The 21,602-nt window shown below is 51.7% G+C and overlaps 1 protein-coding gene across 4 annotated transcripts in view; it reads left to right on the top strand.

The window, feature by feature from the left end:
- Positions 1 to 21,042, top strand: part of C2CD2L (C2CD2 like) — a 30,306-nt gene extending 9,264 nt beyond the window's left edge. For 2 of the 4 annotated variants that reach the window (XM_061593262.1, XM_061593260.1), the window contains exons 2-14: positions 4,372 to 4,467; positions 6,428 to 6,547; positions 6,869 to 6,979; positions 8,983 to 9,099; positions 9,675 to 9,789; positions 10,376 to 10,499; positions 10,929 to 10,993; positions 11,433 to 11,560; positions 13,499 to 13,661; positions 14,163 to 14,264; positions 14,899 to 15,032; positions 15,184 to 15,466; positions 16,739 to 21,042. In XM_061593262.1, the coding sequence (XP_061449246.1) occupies positions 4,372 to 4,467; positions 6,428 to 6,547; positions 6,869 to 6,979; positions 8,983 to 9,099; positions 9,675 to 9,789; positions 10,376 to 10,499; positions 10,929 to 10,993; positions 11,433 to 11,560; positions 13,499 to 13,661; positions 14,163 to 14,264; positions 14,899 to 15,032; positions 15,184 to 15,466; positions 16,739 to 16,962 (1,782 nt within the window). In that variant the 3' untranslated portion in view covers positions 16,963 to 21,042. The remainder of the gene's footprint in view (positions 1 to 4,371; positions 4,468 to 6,427; positions 6,548 to 6,868; positions 6,980 to 8,982; positions 9,100 to 9,674; positions 9,790 to 10,375; positions 10,500 to 10,928; positions 10,994 to 11,432; positions 11,561 to 13,498; positions 13,662 to 14,162; positions 14,265 to 14,898; positions 15,033 to 15,183; positions 15,467 to 16,738) is intronic. The other 2 variants (XM_061593261.1, XM_061593263.1) reach the window with 2 other exon arrangements.
- The last annotated feature ends 560 nt before the right edge of the window (positions 21,043 to 21,602 follow it).

Genomic DNA, 21,602 nt, shown 5'->3' with positions numbered 1-21,602 from the left:
TGCCATAGAAAACATTCTGGTCTCCTAGTAAGAAGCTTTTTTCTCTCTCCATCTCTGATCCTTAGTGACTGCAACAGGGGTGCAGTTATCCAGGGTCTTGGGGGGAGCAGCGTCCTGCATGGTCCCTGTGTTTCCAGTATCCTACAAGCCAATCAGCATGAAAGGGGAACGTGTTTGTCACTGAAGAGTCTTCTAATATGCTTCTTTGTTCTTTCCTGCTGATTGTAGCCAATCTGAGTGAAAGGATGAGTCAGCCACTGAGAAGACTCTTCTCAGTAGCTAACACTCCCCCCTTTCATGCTGATTGGCTCCTAGGGGCGTCTGCTATTGTGGGAGAAGGCATTAACAAGGTTCTTATTCTCAACCCAGCATCAAAAAAGGGTGTGTGTGTGTCTGTGCCTATCATGAAGGGACTCTGTACTTCTGAATTTGCCACTACACTACTGGACTGCAATGATGATGATCTTTCATCTGGGAAGCAATGAGGCACTTAAGGCCAGATCCTTCTCCTCTCAGCCAGTGATGAAATCTCTTTCTCTCCCTTTGAAAACCCAAGAGGAATCTGGGATAAATTTCTTTTGGAGGCAACTGATCTCGGATCCCCACTGGAAAGGATTTTTAGCCATTTGAATTGTAGAGAAGCCACACAGAAATGAAAATAAAAACTGGGATGATTTGGCGGGGGCAGCAGAGAGTTAGTGGGGAATGAACGCTTGTTTGATTTCATGAACATGGAACCTCAGAAAGGGCATCAGAACTGGCTTGGGTGTAAACGATGTGTGGAGGGCTCCTCTTCCTCTCCCCCACTCCCATTATCTCCTTTTGCATTTCTTGGGGGACTTGTCTTAATGATTTAAATCTTTTACCACACCATTTTCCTCTAATCTTCTTCTGCCAGCATGTGCAGGACAACATGGCCTGCTTGAGGGCAAGCCCTGTTTTTGTTTAGGAGGGTGCAGCTCCTAGTTTGGTGCGGAGGCATCAGGCATCACTGCTTCCAGTGATTCACCACAGGAGGTTGCTTCGTTGACCTTCTGAAATGTTTCCTCTTCCAGACTTTAATGACTTAAACATTACTGCTGCCCAAGCTGATGAGTACCTCACTCCTGGGATCATACACAGAGTGCTTATCAAGGGTTCCTTCTCAAAATGGGGGAAGGTAACGAGCAGGGTACTGCAGGACTCCGTCCTGGGCCCACTGCTCTTCACTATTTTCATTAATGACTTGGATGAAGAGGTGCAGGGAATGCTTAATTTGAATGCTTAAATTTGCAGATGATACAACATTGGGAGGGATAGCTAATACCTTGGAAGACAGAAATAAATTCAAAGAGATCTTGAATAGGCTAGGGCATTGGGCTGAAAACAATAGAATGAAATTTGACAGGGATAAGTGCAAAGTTGTACACCTAGAAAAAAGAAACCAAGTGCACAGTTTAAGATAGGGGATATTGGTTCAGCAATACTACATCCAAGAAGGATCTTGGGATTGTTGTTGATCACAAGCTGAATATGAGCCAACAGTGTGATGTGGCTGCAAGAAAGGCTAATGCTATTTTGGGCTGCATTAACAGAAGTATAGTTTCCAAATCACGTGAAGTATTAGTTCCCCTCTATTCAGCACTGGTTAGGCATCATCTTGAGTACTGCGTCCAGTTCTGGATTCCACATTTTAAGAAGGATGCAGACAAATTGGAACAGGTTCAGAGGAGGGCAACAAGGATGATCAGGAGACTGGAAACAAGCCCTATGAGGAGAAACTGAACGAACTGGGCATGTTTAGCCTTGAGAATGGAAGACTGAGGGGAGATATGATAGCACTTTTTAACTACTTGAAATGTGGTCACACAGATGCAGTCCAGGATTTCTTCTGGATTGTCCCAGAGTGCAGGACACGGAATAATGGGCTCAAGTTATAGGAAGCCAGATTTTGACTGAACATCAGGAAAGAGCAGTACGACAATGGAACCAATGACCTAAGGAGGCAGTGAGCCCTCCGACACTGGAGGTCTTCAAGAGGCAGCTGGACAGCCATGCGTTGGGGATGCTTTAAAGTGAATTCTTGCACTGAGCAGGGGGTTGGACTCGATGGCCTTGTAGGCCCCTTCCAACTCTACAATTCCGTGAAAGGTCCATTGGCAGGGATGTCTCGCAAAATGCTTGCAGAAAGGGGAAGGAGTGTCCACTTTGAAAGGCCATAGCTCGGCTTTAAAGTCCAGGCAGCATCTCCAGGGAGGGCTGGGAATGTCACTGGCTGTTGGTGCCGGCAGCCCTGAGCTCCAGTAGTCTGAATCTGTATAAGGCGGCTTCCTCAGGTGAGGGGTTAGAGGAGTTGGTGTTGGATCCAGGAACAGTCAGAAGACCAATGCTGGGGTTGCTGGAGACAACCACGAGGCTGGATCCGCGAGAGAGATGAATAGCCCCCAAACCTGGGAAGGACTGTCCTTCCTTTGTGCTCCAGCCCTGGGCCAGACGGGCAGTGGTAGGGGCGGGGAGAGGAGTGGAAGGGCACACCAGCCTCTGTGCGGGTGCAGGTCACTTTAGTGGCTCTGAGTGGGAGCGGTGAGGCCTTCCCGGACTGCACCTGAGTGGCGGAGGTGTCTGACCGGCTGAACCTGTTTTGCTCCCAGTTGGGCTGAGCAGCTGCCTTGGGAAGCCACAATAAGTCCTCCTGTGGAGAGGTTATTGCTGCCGGCAACCAATGGTGTGGTGTCCCGTCCCCCCCCGAGTCTTCCCTCCCCAAGTTGGTGGCAGATTTGTGGCTCCTGGGTGCCAGCCTTTCTGCTCCACCAACAGAAAGGGCCCCTCCAAAGACCCAGAGGGCAGCAGCCAGCCTGAGCTGCACGCGCTCAGAGACTGCCCAACGTGATGGGGTCCTGCAGAGTGCAGAAGCTGCTGCTGCTGCTCAGCCACCTTCCCCCACAGCTCCCATGGCAACTCAGCCGTGGCTGAACCCGCCTGCCTTGGCCAGCCTACGGATCTGGGATTTGGACAGAAGGGAGTGCCGCTTTCCGAGTGACTCGGTGGCTGCTGGGCTAGCAATGAGCAAATGCAGAGCTCTCCTTGCTGTTTGAGCGCTCTCTCTTTCTGCCTGGTTGCCAGGATCTCCCCAGCAGGAGCCAGCAATCTATTCTCCTTCCAGACAGGCAGCTATTGCAGGGCAGTTGTTCTGAAATGGGGCTGTTTGCTGTTTGTTTCCTGCAGGGATGCATGCTGGATTGAAATTCAACAGGTGAACATTTCTAATTGCTTACTGCCATGCTGAGAAAAAACTTCACCTGTTGAATTCCCCCATTGCGTTGCTGTTCACTGGCACACAAATCCTGCCAGAAAATATGGTGGCAGCCCATGTGGTCTTCCTCTGCTGCCACCACCACTTGAATCAGGAAGTCTCCCGTTCCATCCTCACCTCCGCCATGAAGGCAAGCCCTGCTCCTAGCCACCAGCACCACCCAAAATTGGAAGGAATCATAATGCTGACTGACCTTACAGGGTTGTTGTAAAGATCCCAACTAGATAATGCATGTGAAGTACTTTGAACATTTTGAAGTACTATACAAAAGCTAAGTATTATTATTGGATGATGCCAGAGAATCTATTTTTGGGTGTCTTAACCCTTGTTGGACCGTAACCAGGTGGGGGGGCGGGGCTACCATCTTAGGCTCCTTTCTGAAAAAAAATGGAAATGGACTGCCTTCAAGTCAACCCCGCCTGGCGACCCTACGAATAGGGTTTTCATGGTAAGCGGTATGCAGAGGTGCTTTACCATTGCCTTCCTCTGAGGCTGAGAGACAGTGACTGGCCCAAGGTCATCCAGTGAGCTTTGTGGCTGTGTGGGGATTTGAACTCTGGTCTCCCAGGTCGTAGTCCAGCACCTTAACCACTACACCACACTGGCTGTCAGGCTCCTTACTACGGGCTGGAAATACTAAAGACTAGATGCACTGAAATTCAGTTATGTCTGTTAACTTCAGCAGGTCTACTCTGATTAGGGCTAGCATGGAAAACCACCCACTATCTTGAAAGGTTGGCCTGTGTCCAAAAGCCAGAGTTGGGGAAAGTGTGGCTTCCCCACAGTTGCTGGACCCCCCCCATCCCCCCCACTGGCCACGTTGTCTTGGACTGATGGGAGTTGGGCTTCAAGATCCTCTGGAGGGCCAAAGGTCCCCCATCCCTGCCTTAAGCCAAGAGGGGTGTATTTGGGTGCTTGCAGGCGGACCTTGTGAAATGCCACCATCTGTCCCCTGCGCCCGGGCTGGAATGGCACAGGTCTTGCTAGGCCCATGTAGAGATGTACCCATTTCCAAGGTGGCAACATCTGTGTTGGGGTTTCCTGGTCTGGGGATTAACAAGGTTCTCTTCTTGGCCCAGAGCTCAGTCCAGATCACATTTGAGGAGAGTCCTCAGCAACTACCAGCTGTAAAGATCAACCACGTGACCTGCACAGACCAGTCGGATCGCAGTATGGTAAGCCGCTGCTGTTGCGTCCTGACTCTCTGGCTGTTGTCTTTCCATCAACGAATGCTGTCCTGTGTCCCCACCTTCAGAGGGGATCACCACTGGGTCAGACCTGGAGGAAGCAGCAAATATTGATGGGAATTTGCTAGCCAGCCTTGGCTTTCGGTGCTGAGAGTGCCTCCTCGCTGCAATTCTTTGCAATGCTCAGGCTCCACTTTTGGATTGCAGCTTGCTGTGCTAGTGGCACTCCTGCAGTCATGGCTGCTTAGAGTTATGTTTGCCCTAGGCCTTCCCAGTTAGGCGCGCAGAGGAAGCTTTAGCCGCCTCTTGATGGACAGCCTTGATCCTCTCAGGGTTCAGCTGAAGGCTGTCCTGCTAAAAGCTTCCAGTCTGACATTCAACCAAGAGCATGGACTGGGGTGGGGAACCTGAGTCTCATAGGCAGCATGTGGCCTCCAGTCCTCTCTCTCTCGGGACTCTCCCCAGCCCCATTACTTCTCCTCAGACCACCCCCTTGTCAGGTCCTGTTCTGCACCCCCTTGAGGGCTTTTGCTTGGCTGAATGGGCCCTTGAGCTCTGCTGGCTCTTGCTTCTCTGGACAGAGAATAGAGAGGGATGTGTGAGTGTGTGTAGAAGCAAGCCTGCTGTACAAAGGACACGTTTACATTGATGGCCCCACCCACCATTGGCCTGTGGCTCCAGAAGGAAATGTATTTATTATTAATTAATAATATCCTGCCCTTCCTGCCAGAAGGAGCCCAGGGTAGCAGATGTGGCCCATCCCTTGCATGGTCAGTGGGGCTTTGGCAGAGAAGCTGAAAGGAATATTTTGGAGTGAGTACCCTGAACTATGGAGCAGCAGAAATCCCCATAACCCCAGACGTGCAAGAATGAGCGATGCAAGCGCCCTCCGTATATACTCAGATGAACCATCTCTCCACCTTTTCCATACTTCATAGTTTCACTTCTCTAGTGCTGGCTTTAAGGGCCAAGGCTGAGCTGTGGTTGGTGGCAGTGGCTCAGTCTGAGCCTTGCATGTGGGGCACGGTCAGGAAGAACCATCAGCAAGAAGTCTCTAGCAGTTAGCGATGATCAGAGAGAGAAGGCAGGAGAGACAGAGAAGTGAAGGTAACAAGGAGCCATGGAAGCCAGTGGAGCCAGCAGGATGCCCTGTCTGAGATCAAAGAGACAGAACATTGACGGAGGTTGGAGGTCGCTGTTCTGTGCAGGCAGGGTCCAGGTGGTGGGTCTTACATGAATGCTTAATTGTAGCAGCAGCAGCGGCAGATAGCTGACGCTGCAGCCTGCAGAAGAACAGCTCTGAATCTGGGCAGGAAATCAGAAGAGAACCAACCCAGGACAGTCAGCAGACACGAGGAGGAGGAGGAGGAGGAGGAGAGCTTTAGCTGTAGAGAGACTGCAAAGGACAGAGAATGAATGGCCTCCACCCTTTGTACCATCAGCACACAAGGGGGGGGTCCTTCCAAGGCTGGGTGCTTGAGCAGGGAGTTTGTTTGTTTGTACCACAAGGTGTGTGGGTGTGTGTGTACCAGAGAGATGGGTTGTGGCTCGGGAAAGGGAGGCTGAACCCTTTCCCTGCTGAACAATTCATGCTACTGTCTGCTTTGATCCAGGGCCTAATGTGGGTGTTCCAGGAGGGGCAAATAGAAGTTGGGGGGGACACAGGAAGAAAGGTCAAACCTCCCCCACTCTGGTCCCAAACCAGAATTCACCCCCCACCCCCAGACAGAGAGACGGCGGCTGCTCTTCGTCGAAGCACTGGTGGTGGTGATGCAGCAGCAGACCCTACCCCACCCCTCTGACTGACCTTGCTGTGCCTAGAAGGAGGTGGCCTGGGATTGGGCTCCCCTGGACATTCCGTCCCATTGCTGCTTGTTTGTACCTTGACCTTCGGGTGGCCCCCCAGGTGGGAGAGGTGACGGTCTCTCCCTTCCCCCCCTCCTTCCAGATGTTGCGTTGCCACCTTTCAGCGGACACCCTGCAGTTCCCGGTCTCAGTCACTCAGCAGTCTCCAGCTGCCGTTTCCATGGACACCTACCACGTCACCTTGGCTGTGCTGTGGGCCCAGGTAACACGTGCCGACAGCCGTGGGGCTGGAAGCTCTTTAACCCCCCCCTCCCTTCTGCCACTCTGTTTCCTCTGCAAAGTGCCAACGGGAGGTTGCGTTCGCCCTGGCCATTCTTGGGGCAGCTGCAGGCACAAGCCTCCCTCTTGCCTACTTTGCATAGTTTGTCTGAAAACCTAACCAAGCCTTTGATTTACTTTGGATTGTTTTGGCTGATTGTAGCCAACCTACAGTTTATGCAAACAGCTGGGCTATAAATAGCTTTGGGCAGAGTGGCTCCAGGTTATAATGATGATGAGGAGGCTCTTCTGTTTGCCTGGGCAGGTGGAGATCCACCTGGAGGAGATTCCGGAGGAAGGGCTGCTGGTCTCCTGGGCATTCAGAGACAGGCCGGAGCTGAACCTGTCGGTCACCCCAAGGCTCCAGCTGCGTGAAGTAAGCAAATATATGAGGAGTGCAGGGCGGGAGGCTGCGCTTGCCGGCTCTGGGAGGGGCAGCCAGAGGACACCGCTGAGCCGAGCCTCCCAACCCCCACGACTGCCTCAGAATTCTTCCACCCTGCTAGAGATTGCTCAGCGGGAGCCCTGATCTGGGTGTTATGTGCACAAGGCATGGAGGTTCCAAAAGGGATGGCGGGGAGGTAGCCTGTGCCGCAAAAGCAACTTGTAGCACCTTAAAAGACTAACAAATGCATTACGCTGTAAGCTTTCATGAGCTGGAGCCTACTCATCGGATGCATGGAGGACTATCCTTGACTGCAGTTATATATGCACGTGTGGGTGTGGGTAGCTGGTTAGAATTCGAACCAGTGAGGTCAGAGGGAAATTAAATGCAAAAAGGATAGGCGGTGACATTACATTAAAGCTTATTGGTGACCAATTCACAAAGCAGTATTGGTGACAGAATCATAGAATCATAGGGTTGGAAGGGGACTATAAGGCCATCATCTTCCAGCCCTCTGTTCAGTGCAGGAATCCAAATTAAAGCAAACCTGACAGGTGGCTGTCCAGCTGCCTCTTGAAAGCCTCCATGTTGGAGAGCCCACCACCTCCCTAGGTCAGTGGTTGCATTGTCGTACCTTTCTAAGAGCACATTTTTCCTGATGTTCAGCCGAAATCTGGCTTCCTGTAACTTGAATCCCATTATTCCTTGTCCTGCACTCTGGGACGATCGAGAAAGGATCCCGGCCCTCCTTTGTGTGACAACCTTTCAAGTACTTGAAGAGTGCTATCATATCTCCCCTCAGTCTTCTCTTCTCAGGACTAAATGTGTCCAGTTCTTTCAGTCTCTCCTCATAGGGCTTTGTTTCCAGTCCCCTGAACATGCTTGTTGCCCTCCTCTGAACCTGTTCCAGTTTGTCTGCATTCCTGTTAAAGTGTGTTGTCCAGAACTGGATCAAGTACTCAAGATGAGGTCTAACCATTGTTGAATAGAGGGGAATTAGTACTTCACGCTATTTGGAAACTAAACTACTGTTAATGCAGTCTAAAACAGGATTTGCTTTTTCTGCAGCTGCATCTCACTGTCTGCTCATATTCAGCTTGTATCAGCAACAATCCCAAGATCTTTCTTGCATGTAGTATTGCTGAGCCAAGAATCCCCCATTTTATAACTGCATTTGGTTTATTTTTCCTAAGTGTAAAACTTTGCACTTATCCCTATTAAATTTCATTCTGTTGTCTTCAGCCCAATGCTCCAGCCTATCAAGATCTCTTCCAGGGTATTAGCTAAAGGCAAAGGTGTCCCGCACTTGTAGTGCGAGTCATTTCCGACTCTTAGGGTGATGTTGTGCGACGTTTACTAGGCAGACCATATATATGGGGTGGGATTGCCAGTTTCTTCCCCAGCCTTCCTTTACCCCCCAGCATATGCCAAGTACTCATTTTACCGACCACGGATGGATGGAAAGCTGAGTGGACCTCGACCCCTTTTACTGGAGATTCGACTTCCTCCTTCCGTTGGAATCGAACTCCAGCAGTGAGCAGAGCTTCGGCTGTGTTACCGCCGCTTACCACTCTGCGCCACGGAGGATCGCTATCCCTCCCAATTTTGTATCATCTGCAAATTTGATAAGCATTCCCTGCACCCCCTCATCATTAATAAAAATGTTGAAGAGCACTGGGCCCAGGACCGAGCCCTGCGGTACCCTGCTCATCACCTTCCCCCACTTTGAGAAGAAACCATTGATAAGCACTCTTTGAGTACAATTCTGTAGCCAACTGTGGGACCACCTGATAATTGTTCCATCCAGCCCACATTTAGCTAGCTTGCTAATCAGAATATCACAAGGCGCTTTTAGTTCTCTCCAAGGACTCCATCCAGGTAGTGAGCACTTACGATTGTCAAATTTCATTGCTGTGAAGGGACTCTGTCTGCAAGAAAAGGGACCTTCCTTTCTGGGCTTGTTTTGACTTAATTTTCATGATGCTTTTATCCAGGAGAATGATGGGAAAGCGGACCTGTCCACCATAAAGGACCTGATTGAGGACTCTGTCATCAGCACGCAGCCTGCCATGATGGTGAATCTGAAGGCCTGTGTAGCTGGTGGAAACGTGGTAAAGATGGGGTTGCCGTTTGATTGTGGGGTTGGAGGGTGCATATAATAATAAGAAGAAGAAGGTTAGTCACTTTTCTCACATGAGTGACCCAATGCAACTTGCACTGAAACCAGTTAAAGTAAACACAACCAATGAAACCCTAAAAAACACATCAGCACAAATTATGGACAGGTCTACAGGTCTCATCCCACAAAAAGAGGCCACCAGTAGCTGAGACCCCACACATTAAGGGCCAAAAGCCTGGGTCAAGAGGAAAGCCTTTGCCGGACACCTAAAGATAGACAAAGTTGGCAGCCGGTGTGCCTCCTTTGGGAGACTGTTCCACGAGCAGGAAGCCACCACTGAAAGGGCCTGTTCTCGTGTTCTTGGGACCTCTCGTGGAGGGGGCCCACAGAGAAGGGCCTCAGATGATGATTGCAGGGTCCAGGTTGCTTCCCATGGGGAGAGGCGGTCCTTGTGGGTGGTGAGAGTTGGAGTCCAACCACCTTGGAAGGGCTGGAGGTTCCCATCTCGTGTTGGTGGTCCTCTGCTCAGCAGCTGCCTCCTTCGTCTGCCTCCCATGTCCTCCTCAGGCATCCTGTAATGCACGGTCCCAGGGGTCTCCATCTGGCACAGCAGCTCCCCTGATGCCCAGACTGCTCCTCCAGCACCTGCGAGCTCTTCACTTGGGCTCTGAGGAGATGCAAGGTATGGTGCAGGAACTGGGAGGCTTCCTGGCCTTGGGCCGGCCTGCAGCATGAATGTGGTGGTGAGCGGCCTTGTCTGCAGATTGGCCTCTCCTGCAGATGGGGAGGGGGGCACCTTGGATACCAGCTGTCGGGTGGGAAGATGTCATCTGGCCTGCATCCTCCTAGCCACAAAAGCAAGCATGCCTCTTGCTGATGGGCTGCAGTAGTTCTGCAGGCAGCGTTGCCACACTGCTGTTTGCAAGGGGCTTTTCAAAGGGATTGCTGGATTGCAGGGGAGGGGGTGACTTTAGAAGGGGGGATTGCCCTTTGGTCCAGCAGTGCGTGTACTGAAGATCTGAAAAGATCTGAGCAGGGATCCAGGTGAGTTGGGCTGGGGAGACAAATCCCTGCTCTCTGAGTGGTCTCTTTAAAGAATTCCCCCCTCAGTTCCCTGCCCCTAAAATGGGAATGCAGTCACTGAAAGGTGGTGATGTTCAGGGTCTGGTCCCGCGTGCCGCTTCTTTCTGGATGACCACTCCGAGACCTGATGAAGTGTGCAGGTGCCTGCATGTTCTCATCCCAATTCTGGTCTGTGCCCCTTTTAGGAAGTGGGCCACTGTGCTGCCTGGTGGAGCTGGACAGCCCTTGGCAGCAGAAGAGGACTAAGCCAGTGCTCACCAGTAACTCCAGCCCTGCAGCCGAGGTGGAGTGGGCTGACAAGCTCATTCTGTAAGTGGCTGCAATTCTTGCATATTTGGGGTATACAGGAGAGCGCAGCAGCTGACCGTGGCCCAAAGGCTTCCTCGAGAAGGCAGTGCCATCCCTCACTTGCAATCATAGAGTCAAAGGAACTTCCTTGGGTTGGAAGGAAGTGAAACAGTGTGTCCTGTGCCACCTCTTTCAACACCTCCCTGAATGTAGTGCTTGCACCCAGAGGCAATGGAGCAGGCCCTCATTTGCATCCCACAATGGTGCTCTGTCAGCTCTTGCCTGCCCAGTGACTTTCTGCTCCAAGTTCCCTTCTTGCTTTGGAGAGTGGTACTCATGAGGGCAGCCCTCAACCTTGATGAAGGAGCCCTACAGGAGTAGCGCCCCTCTTGCAGGGGATAAATGTACCAAACCACCAAATGTTTCTTTCCCTTTTTTGTGCCTGGACAGGGAGCTTGGCCCAAAGAGCAAAGAGATGAAGCTGAGTGTGCTTGGGAGCAGCACTTCTGGAGAAGGTACACCTTCTATGTCCGGCCAAGATAGCTGTGACCCATGGGCAGCTACAGCTGCTGGACTGGCGGTGCCTCTGGAACGAAGGCATTGCAAGTGCTCCAACTGGCGCTGCCATTCGCTTGCCTTGGGACCCAAATGTGGGCCTTGACAGGTTCTCTTGACCTCTCAGGCCCCTGGAAAATCTGCACACCAAGGGCAGGCAGGGGGAACGTATCCAAATGTTGAGCAACTACATCTCCCATCACCCCTGGCTGTTGGCCACGTTACTGGGGCTGGTGGGAACACTTGGAGGGCCATGGATGTTCCCCAGCAGTGCTTAGTCCCAGAAATTGGGAAGGACAGGGTTTAAACGGCCTGCCCCCAAATTCAGTGCTTTTGCTGGCAGGATACGGACGGCCAAGAATCACTGCTTGTATTGCAATTGTTGCTTTTTCCTTGCAGATGTGCTGTTTGGATTTGCCACTGTCCCACTGGACTCCCCCTCCCAAGAGCCCCGGGGGCAGCAGCAGTACTTGCTGAGTCCTGGGGCTGTGAAGAAGCTGCCTCCAGCAGCAGCTGTGGCAGTGGAGGTGAGGTCAAGCTCCAGGCATCGGCCCAGGTTTCCTTGCCAAACCTCTGAGCAGAATATTCTCCCTCTGTAGCGCTTTTCCTTACTTAATTTGAGTTTCTGTCTCTGGGGGTGGGAGAAACAGAGGACTGTGAGTAGTGGCCCCAGCTGGGATTTATTGGAAGCCCCACACACACACGTACACCCCCACCCTCCAGCTCCAAAGCTGTTAGCCGCAGGAGCAGCCCTCCATGCTTGATGGACAATAGTGCTGCCTTAGCACCTTGAGGGGTACTGGTGCTCTGTGTCCCAGGCGAAGAGGCAGAAGAGCTTCACAAGGAGCTGCCTCACCCTGAGTCAGATGGTCTGTCCACCTAGCCTTGTATTGCCTGCACTGACTGGCAGCAGCTGTCCAGGGCTTCAGGCAGGGAATCTCTCCCAGCCCTACCTGGAGATGCTGATGGGGATTGAAGCAGGGACCTTCTGCATGCAAGGCAGATGCCCAGCCTCTGAGCTGCAGCCCTTCCCCAAGGCCAGGCCAGCTTAATAATAATAATAATAATAATAATAATAATAATAATAATAAAAATGAAAACTATGTATATATCCCACCTTTCTTCCAAGGAACTCAAGGTGGGGTACATGGTTCTCCTCCCTCTCCATTTTATTCTCACCACCCTTTGAGGTAGGCTAGGATGAGAGACTGTGACTGGTCCAAGGTCACCCAGCAAGCTTCATGGCTGAGTCTGGATTTGAACCATGGTCTCCCAGGTCCTAGTTCAACCCTCTAACCACTACACAACACTGTCTGCTTCTCACCCGGAATGTGGGTCCCAAGGTGGATCACAAAGATTTAAAATTGCAAAGCATACATAAAAACCATACAGAAATCTAAACATACCAAAACATAAAAAGAAACCATCATAAACAAATCCATACATTTCTTAAAAACATCAAGACACAGAGGTGGAAATACAGCCAAAACGTTGTATAGAAAAATGAGTCTTTAGCAGCCATCTAACAATGGGAAGAGATTTTACCTCACAGGGGAGGGCCTTCCATAGTCTAGGGGCCGTGACAGAGAAGGCTGTGTTGTGAGTGTTCGCCAATGGCCCTTCAGATATAGTAGGCATTTGCAACTAGCTCTTGTGCGATGGGCATGACTAATGAGGGGAAGGCAGACAGACAGGTACTTAGGTCCCAAACAATTTAGGGCTTTAAAGGTCAAAACCAGCAATGTAGCCCTTTTAACACAGGCACAATGTGCTCAAAGAGGCTGTTTCTACTTAGCATCCTGGCAGCCACATTTTGAACCAGCTGAAGCAGCCCCCTGTAGAGCGCATTACAGTAATCCAAATGCGAGGTGACTAGGGCATGGGTGAGGGTGGTCAGATCTGAGGGTCCAAGATAGGGCTGCAGCTAATGCAACAGCTGAAGCTGAGTGAAAGCCCCTCTGGCCACCGCCACTACCTGATCTTCTAGCAGCAAGACCGGATCCAGGAGGACACCCAGACTGTGGACCAGCTCCTTCATGGGGAGTGGAACCCCATCCAGAGTGGGCCAACAACCCCAATCCTGGTTAGCATTTCTGCTCACCAGCAACACCTCTGTCTTGTCCGGATTTAATTTCAACTTGTTCACCCACATCCAGCCCATTGCAGGCTGGAGCCCCAATCCAGCACCTCCCTGCATCCTTGGGATCTGAAGTGACTGATAGGTCGAGCTGGGTATCATCACCAGCCCACATCCTTGGACGGCTGCTGCCAGTGGTTGCATCAGCCAAGAAGCCTGGGCAACGAGCAGAGCAGGCAGGTTCTGGGGTGCTGGTCTCCTGCTGTTCTAGGGCCAGAAAGACACCTGCTGGTGGTATGGAGCTGGTTCTGCCGACGGGGAACTGCTGCTTGTCTTCCTTTGTGTCCGTCTGTCTGTCTGAAGGGTTTGCATCTGGCTCTCTTGGCAGGTGCTCTATCAGGAACTGCCAGAGCTTCAGCCAGCCTCGTCGCTGCGCGCTAGCATCACTCCCACCAAGAAGATTGAGATGGACCGCACCATCATGCCTGACGGGACCATCGTCACCACCGTCACTACCATCCAGTCCAGGCCCAAAATGGACTGCAAGCTTGGTAAGGGGGCCTGGTTTCTGGCAGAGACCTGCTTGGGTCTCTCTGGCTGGGCCGTGCAAAAAAGCACAAGTGCAGCGGCACCAGTTTGTTCAGCCCTTGGGAATGGCAAAGACAAACCGTTTCTATGGCTGAGCCTGGTGAGCCTCAGCTTAATGTTCATCTCACGATTTCAGGCAAAATGTACTTGGCAGGTAGGAAGGGGTTTCTCCCAGTGGGAACTACCAGCTTCCTTTGGGACTGTTGCTTATAAGAAGCCCTTTGGAGTCCCTGCCTTCCCTGTGCGGTGTCACTGATGCTTATAACAGCAGCCCTGCCTTCCCTCGGATACTGGATTCTGTGTATGAGTGCAGGGCGCTTTCCACCTCCCCAGAGACTAAACTGGCTGCCTCTTGGAAGGAAGGCTGGAAGGGGTGGGGTGGGGTGAGGTGGCGAGGAAGCATCTACTGGCTACCGCTTGTGGCCTCGTTCAGTAATGTTGCATCCATTTCTTTGGGAGTCCAGATTCACCCTCAAGGTCTCCTTCAAAGGTGGAAGTGACAGAGAAAGTGACCACAATGCTTCCAGAAAATGGCTGTCCCAGCAGTGCTTCTCCAAGCAGTAGCAGTAAGTCACTAGGAAGCCATCGTGCCCTTGTTCGATTGCCTGGGGGATCGTGCCAGTGGCCTTCCCTGCCTCTGCCCCACCTCCTGCCAGAGGGATGCGTGGAGAGCCCTGGGGGCCCATGAAAAGCTGTCCCCCCTCCCTCTCTGTTTCTTGACGGCTTGCTTTCCCAGAACCACTGGGGGCCAGTATGGCAAAGTGCTTAGCATGCTGGACTGGAACTGGGCGAGGCCAGTGCCCAAATCCCCTCTTGGCCATGAAGTTCCCTGGGCGACCTTGGGCCATTCACAGTCTCCCCTGCCGACCCTCCACAATAACTATGGACACTGCCTTGAGCTCCTTGGAGGAGAGAGGGGACAAAAACATAATGGAGGAGCTGGTTCCTCTTGGCCCTCTTGGAAGCCCAGAGGCTCTTCAGCAGCTTCTTCAGTCCCTTTGGACCCAAGACAGTTGGCATGGCAAGCAAGGAAGGTTTTCCAAATCTTTACTCTTGCTACATGCATTTATGTATTTTTTTATAAAAGTATTTATACTGCCATCTCTCAACTTATCAGAGAGGTGCACAGCAATATAAGAACGCAGCCTGCAGTTGAATTAACAAGTGACTCATAAACGTGTCTGTTTCCTTCCCCTCCAGGAAGCAGTCATGTGCCCAATGGGTTGGACCCTGTGGCTGAGACGGCAATCAGGCAGCTGACAGATTTGACCAATAAACCTGCCAAAAAGACGCCAACGAAACGCAGTACCCTCATCATCTCGGGAGTTTCCAAGGTAACAGCTCATTTCTCTGGTTAGAGTCGGCTGTCAGGATGGATGAAGGGAAAGGCAGAGGAGGACGGGAGAGGGGAAGGGAGATGGGGGAAAGTTACTCCTTTTGGCTTCTGCTGGATGGGTCCTCTCACTTCCCCACTCCCTCCCCCAGGTCCCAATTGCCCAAGATGAGATGGCCCTCTCCCTTGGCTACGCTGCCTCCCTGGAGGCCACGCTCCAGGACGACTCCATCACAGCCGGCATGTCGGAATATGCGCAAAGCATCACAGACCCTGCTCAGCAGCTGGAAGCCTCGTACTCTGCCCAAAGGGCCAGCGGGGAGCTGGATGAGACCACACGCTCGGACATCTCCGAGAGGCCCTCATTGGAGGACATGGAATCTGAAACAGGCTCAACGGGCGCTCTGGAGACCAGGAGCCTGAAAGATCACAAAGGTGAGATTAAACAGGTGCAGAACAGCAGCAGAAGTCCACCCAGATGCCAGGCTCCTTCCCTGGGGATCTTTGACTGGGGCTTTGTATTGGCTGGGTCCATTTTTGTGGGACAGGGAGTACCTCTGGCTATGAGACCAACTCTCTGTCTTCCACCTGCCCCCATTTTAAACTCCTTCCTGTGATGGTCAGAGAGGCTGACTTTATCAGGGGAATCTCATCTGGTGAGAGTTTCTTTTGAACCTGCCTTCTTGTGGTGGGCTCTAGAATTTACCACTGGGGGCAAACCCTGGCCACCTCTGGCATCTCTAGCACATAGGCAAATGCCTGCTCTTGCACACTCAAAGGCAATATTCACCTTGTAAAATGTTTTTGTGTGGGAGCCAGCGGGTACAGCCCTGGATGTTCAGCCCACGTACATGGATTCCTCTTGTGGGTTCAAGGAGGCCTTGTGTTGAGGAGAGGTGCCGGTCGTTGGTTTCTCTAGGGAGAGTGCTGGGAACGAATCTCCTGCCTGAAACCCACCCTGGAGAGCTGCTGCCGGTCATGGCAGGCAATGCTGCTGTAGCTTCGTTACAGGACTGACTTGGAATAAACCAGCTTCCTTGTCCTTTCCCTGGGATGTTCCCAACTGCAGTGTGGTGGGGTGGTTAGAGTACAGGAGGGAGGACCCTGTGGGGGACCTCCAGGTCTTGCTGGACTCCCGATTCTGTCACCAACTGCAGCAGCCATGGCCAACAGTTCAGAGTGATGGAAGTTGCTCTCCAGCAACATCTGGAGGGCCCCCCACAGGTTCTCTGCCGCTGGGTTACAGCATTGGACTACGGCTCAGTTTCGTGGCTTCAGATCCCACTTAGTGTATGGTCTGCTTGTGAGCTTCATGACGTTCTCTCTGCCTAACATATAAAATGGAATAAAGGATAAAATGGAAGCGGGGGAAAGATGAGCACAACGTTTGGCCACATTGGAGGAAAGGCAGGGTATAAATATAGTAATTATGTAAGCAGAGGCTAACACATGGGCTTGTCTTGAGAAGCCCCCCAAGACTGGGTGGCGATGGGGGTCCCATGGACTGCCATCAGTGGCTGGAGCCTGGGGTGGGCAGGGAAGGAGTTGAGTGGCCGATTGGGGTCCTCCTCCTCTCTAGGGGAAGCTTGCCAGAGAGCTGTGGCAACAGTGATCACACCCTCCTTCAGCTCCAGCAGCTAACAAGGTGGCATTGGGTGAACAGAGTTCCCTTGATGCTCACGAGGTTTTCTTTCCTTCCTGCTGCAGTGAGCTTCCTTCGGAGTGGCACTAAACTCATCTTCCGGAGGAAGAACAAGCAGAAGGAAGCTGGCCTCAGCCAGTCACACGATGACTTGCCCAACACCGGCGCTGGCTCCTCCAGCAGGAAGAAGTCTGGCAGCTTCTCGCGGCGTCTCATCAAGCGCTTTTCCTTCAAGTCAAAGTCTAAACCCAAGGCCAACGGCAGCACGTTGGTCATGGACAAGCACTGAGAAGCTGGTGCTCAGACAGTGTTCACCAGAAGCATCCTGTTGTCAATGTTCTCCTCACTCCGTATTTGCATCACAGCCCAAATTCCTCTCTCCTCTAGGGCCTACCTGGATGGTTGGTGTTTGATGTTTGGAACTTTTGCCAAGTAGCTACTGTGAACGCCACGGCCTCCTTGTGGCATAACCCACAATGGCCCTCTTTGTGGCTGATCTGTGTGCTCCGTCTTGGAGTGTTTGTGCGTGTGGAGGGGGTAGGATGCAGACCCCACATGCTACCTTCAGCCTGAATTTGAAATCCTGGGAGTGCATGAAGGAGAAGACTTATGGTGGCTTAACACCACCCCTCTTTCTGTGGGGCATATCTTAACACTGTTGTGGGGACTGGGCAATTAGACTAGTTCATTTGGCTGAGTTACTGGCCTTTGTGAGCTCTACTGCAGTTGCCCAATTTGTTTGGACATGTCAAAACGATATCCAGGTGAGCCTCCTTGGGCATTACAGTGGCTTCTTTCCTCTTTCATGGAAGCAACTGATGTCACTGTAGCAGGAGCCAACAGATCTAGTCCTTCGTGGCAGAGGCCCCTGCTGCCCCCGCCACCACCACCTCCTCCTCTTACCTGGCCCATCGTTTTTGGAGATGAGATAAGGGGGATCCTGCCCAGGTTGCTTTCTTTGCAATGGGAATCAGGAAGTCTTCTCTGGAAAGAAGTGGCCCTTCCTGTTCTTTGACTCTTCTCTCTGGGTTTAACGTGAGTGGAAGAACCGCTGCTGATCCGCCCTGCGTCAGGGCATGGAAGTGAAGGTGCTGCAGGATGCTGCCTCCAACTCGCTGATCATGGAAAAAGATCATTCCAGAGGGACTCATAAGGATGACTCTTGAATTGTGGCGTAGTGCTGAATTATCACTCCAAAAACGAGGCCTGGTGTACCGGAGTGGAGTTGAACAGCACCTTTTGTAAAATCCTCCTGGGTGCTGACAGGCAATGTATGTCATGGGAAACAAGGAAGGAAGGAACTGGTTAGGCTGGGCTGGTCCCTCCCTGCAGGTAGCTGAAAAGGGGTGGGGGTGGGAGGGGAGGGGCTTTCATGATAAGGAAACAGCCTCTTGGGTCATCCAAAAAGTCAGTACTCAGGTTTTGCAACAATTGCAAATGACACTTGCCCACAACAAAATGTTTTTTCCTTGGAAGTTGTGTCTGCAGGGTGTGCAAGAGGAAGGGCTGATCAGTGAGGGACACAGGAGAAGCCCACCCAAGTAGGCTTGTTTGAGTGCTGCAGAGATGAGACTTGGCCAGCCACAGCTAGTCTGTAGGCAGCTAGTGTATCCTCTCTATTTCTTTTTCTCTTTGACTAGTGTGTGTCCTCAGGCCAAGAGGTCGGCTGCAGCCTCTCAGCAAATAAAGGCTTGCCCTGTGCTGGGAGTGCCTTGAAAACTCTGCAGTCGTGGCTTCCTGCCACTACCACCCGGAGTGCCCCTAGGTTGCCACTTCAAGTTGAAGGCAGCCCTGCCCTGTGCTCCTCTTTGTTTTGGGGGCCTCCATCTTCATCAAGGTCCTGGGCAGCAGAGGACAAAAAGCCAGAATTCTGGTTTGGGGCTGAATAAACTATTGTGAGAAATCCTCTTGCAGGCTGTGCTGGAGCGAGGCTTCTGGCAGTCGAAGGTGCCCTGGTGCTGCACTCATCTTAGAGTTGACCTTTAATTCACCTTCAGGCCAAGCAGAGATGGAGCACCTGTGGCCCTCCTGATGTTGTTGGACTCCCAACTCCCAGAAGCCAGCGTGATGATGGGAGTTGTGGTCCAACACCTGGAGGGCCATAGATGTGTTCCTCCCCCACCCATTAAGCAATAACTGTTCTGTGCCAGTGCACATGGAGCAAATCTGCCTGTGCAGTGGCTGTCTTGGCCTTGGAGCAGAGACTCCACTGCATTTTAACAGACTATTTGATGAGTCCTTCTTGGGGGGGAAATGGGGAGGGAAGGGCTCTTATACAAGAAATGTTCCACCTGGCACCTGCCAGTTCTGTATTTTAGCACTGGAGAAGACAGGTATCACTAGAAGCCATTTGTGCAGGATGATGCAGCATCCCATGCCAATAGTCACACTTGCCCTTGTGCAGGAAGATGGTGACAGCACAGGCTGAATCCCCTGGCATATTTGAACTGTGAAGATAGTCTGTGCTGCATGCATACCAACCTCCCCCCCCCGCATGCATACACACACACACACACCCCTACCTACCTCCTGGGTGAAGCCCCTTCACTTGAATTAAGCCAGTTTGAACACTGCAGCTTTGTCAGTGTTTCCTAATTTATCACATTTGTCAGTTCACTAATCATGGATTCCGTACAAATGTTCACTTGAAAGTAGCTGGATCAGTGGTGCTTGCAGCCTCTGCTGGTCTGGCCATTTTTTGCATTTCTGAGTGGGATGTTGATTGGACAGTGTTGTGGGATCGCAATCTTGAAAAACTAGTCCAATAGTTACTCTTGCAATCTGCTTCTTGGGTTTGTATAAATTGCTGTGGGTATAAACCAACTCTGGTGGTATGCCTGAACAGTGGATTAGTGGTGGGGAGGGTTGCCTGCAGCTGGGCATCATTTTTAGCAAAAGGAAAACCAAAGGTTTCAGCAAGAGGGTGTCAGTCACTGTGGACCTCTTGATGGCCAAGTTTAACTGCTGCATGCCTAACAGCTGATGTTAAGGAGCTTGGCAGATGAAACCCTCTGGTTGCAGCTCTCTATGGGTCTTCCTGATATCTCTCCTCTTAAGACCCTGGACTTTGGAATGTTTCTCTGTTCTTAAAAAGAGAGACGTGGCTGAAGGTTCCTGGCCAGAGTGTCCCTGACTGCCTTTTATGCTAGGAGTTGAGGCATTATCAACCTAGGCCTCACCCCAGGCCTATTCTAGTCCTTTTTTAAAAGGCCACTGACTAGTCAGGTATATATGTGTATATATAACTAAGAGGGAATTAAACATAAGAGATTCCTGGCAATAGGTAATGAAGGGTTCCCTAGGCCAGTGACTGTCAAGAGAATTAAAAACCACAGGCTCAGTACAGCATTAATGTGATATCTTGAGTACCTTAGACTTGCACCCATAGTGCAGCCAGCAGCTCGTGGTTTTCCCTTACTACTCAGGATTTATCAATCTGAGAAATGGGCACAAGGTCTCTCCTTTACAATATATTTTCGTATGGAATGAAATGTGACAGGCTAAGATGGGGACTGAACATCATTTAAGGCCCCGTCATTGTTCCCTTTCAGTCTCCCTGGTGAAAAAGGACTTTGGCTTTCTTTTGTCAGCTCTTGAACACAACACAGTTTGTGGCCTTGACCTTAAATCCTCCACCCAAGTCCACTTAGAGCAATGGAGCCAGCTGGGATTAGGAATACTGAATACTGGTTCATGCCTCCTGGTTGGCAAGGGTTAGTCTCAGTGCCAGGGGAGGGGAGGGAGAACATTACTTAGGTTAGCACAAGGGGGTCCTTTCTCCCCTCCCTGCCAGGTCATCTGCATTCAGTTTTCTCTCTCCTTGGGCAGGAGGAGTTGCTCTGTTCTTTCTTCGGGCTCCCCAGCAGTTAATGGCTCCCCAGCAGTTAATGGCTCCCCATGAGGCCTGAGGCAGGATGGTGCAGTAGCTCTGTGTGTTCTCTCTATCTCACCCCCCCCTTCAGTCACATTTTTTGGGTGGTGTGGGATGCTTGGGAAAGCTGAGCTGCCTAGTCTCCCTACCTCCTGCCCCTGCTTAGCTGTTGTCCTCTAGGCTGTGCCACCTTTGTTCACTTGTGCAGGTGCTGGACCAATCCCCCCAAAAGGAGCCTGACCTCACCTTCCCCCTTCTGTATCTGAGACCTTCTCTGTGGGTGGATCACTGTAACCCCCAGATTGTTTAGATTGAACGAAATAGGAACTGTGTAAATATCAAAAGGACTAGAGTAAAACACAATTATTGAAGGACGAGTGTGAAATTCTGCACCTTTATGTATGTTGGGAAAGTTCCCCTGCTGTGTGATGGTCTGGACTTTAACTTATTAAACGGAATTGGAACTACAAGCGGCCTCCAGCCCGTCTCTCCCACAGCTACACTCGGTATAAGGCAGCTTGCCGCTTGCAAAAGACACGCCGGCTGTCCACGCTGTGCCTCTCCCTCCGCCCCTCCCCGCAAATCCTTCTAGTAGCTGTCCAACGTGCTACAGCCAGGCGGCTCTTGCAGCGTTCGGCCAGCAGGGGGAAATATGGGCGAGGGGAAAACCCAAAGCTTCGTGGCACCTTAAAAGCTAAGTTTACTAAATTCGCCAGTCTGTTCGATCCCCTGCGACTTTGTTGCTTTTGCCTGAACAAACCAACGGTTGTCCCTCTGGCTCGGCCTCTGCTGCCAGCGAGCTGCTCTTGCGTTCCTCCCGCGCCCCCGCCACCTTCCTATTTATTTATTTATCCATTTTATCTCCGCTCTAACACTTTGCTCCCCCAAACGTGGAAACGGCTGCTCGGGTGCAAGCTCTGAGGCAGGCATCCTGGCCCGGGAAATCCCTCCGCTGTCTCCCTCGCATTGTGTGGGGCACCCAGTGAAGCTGACGGGGGAGAAAAGCAGGCCCGACACCCGGCAGGGCTTCTTCACGCAGCGCGCAGTTCAGACTGGGG

Source organism: Rhineura floridana, chromosome 12 (genome assembly GCF_030035675.1).
Source record: "Rhineura floridana isolate rRhiFlo1 chromosome 12, rRhiFlo1.hap2, whole genome shotgun sequence".
Lineage (NCBI taxonomy): Eukaryota > Metazoa > Chordata > Lepidosauria > Squamata > Rhineuridae > Rhineura > Rhineura floridana.
This window is presented reverse-complemented; position numbering and strand designations above follow the sequence as displayed.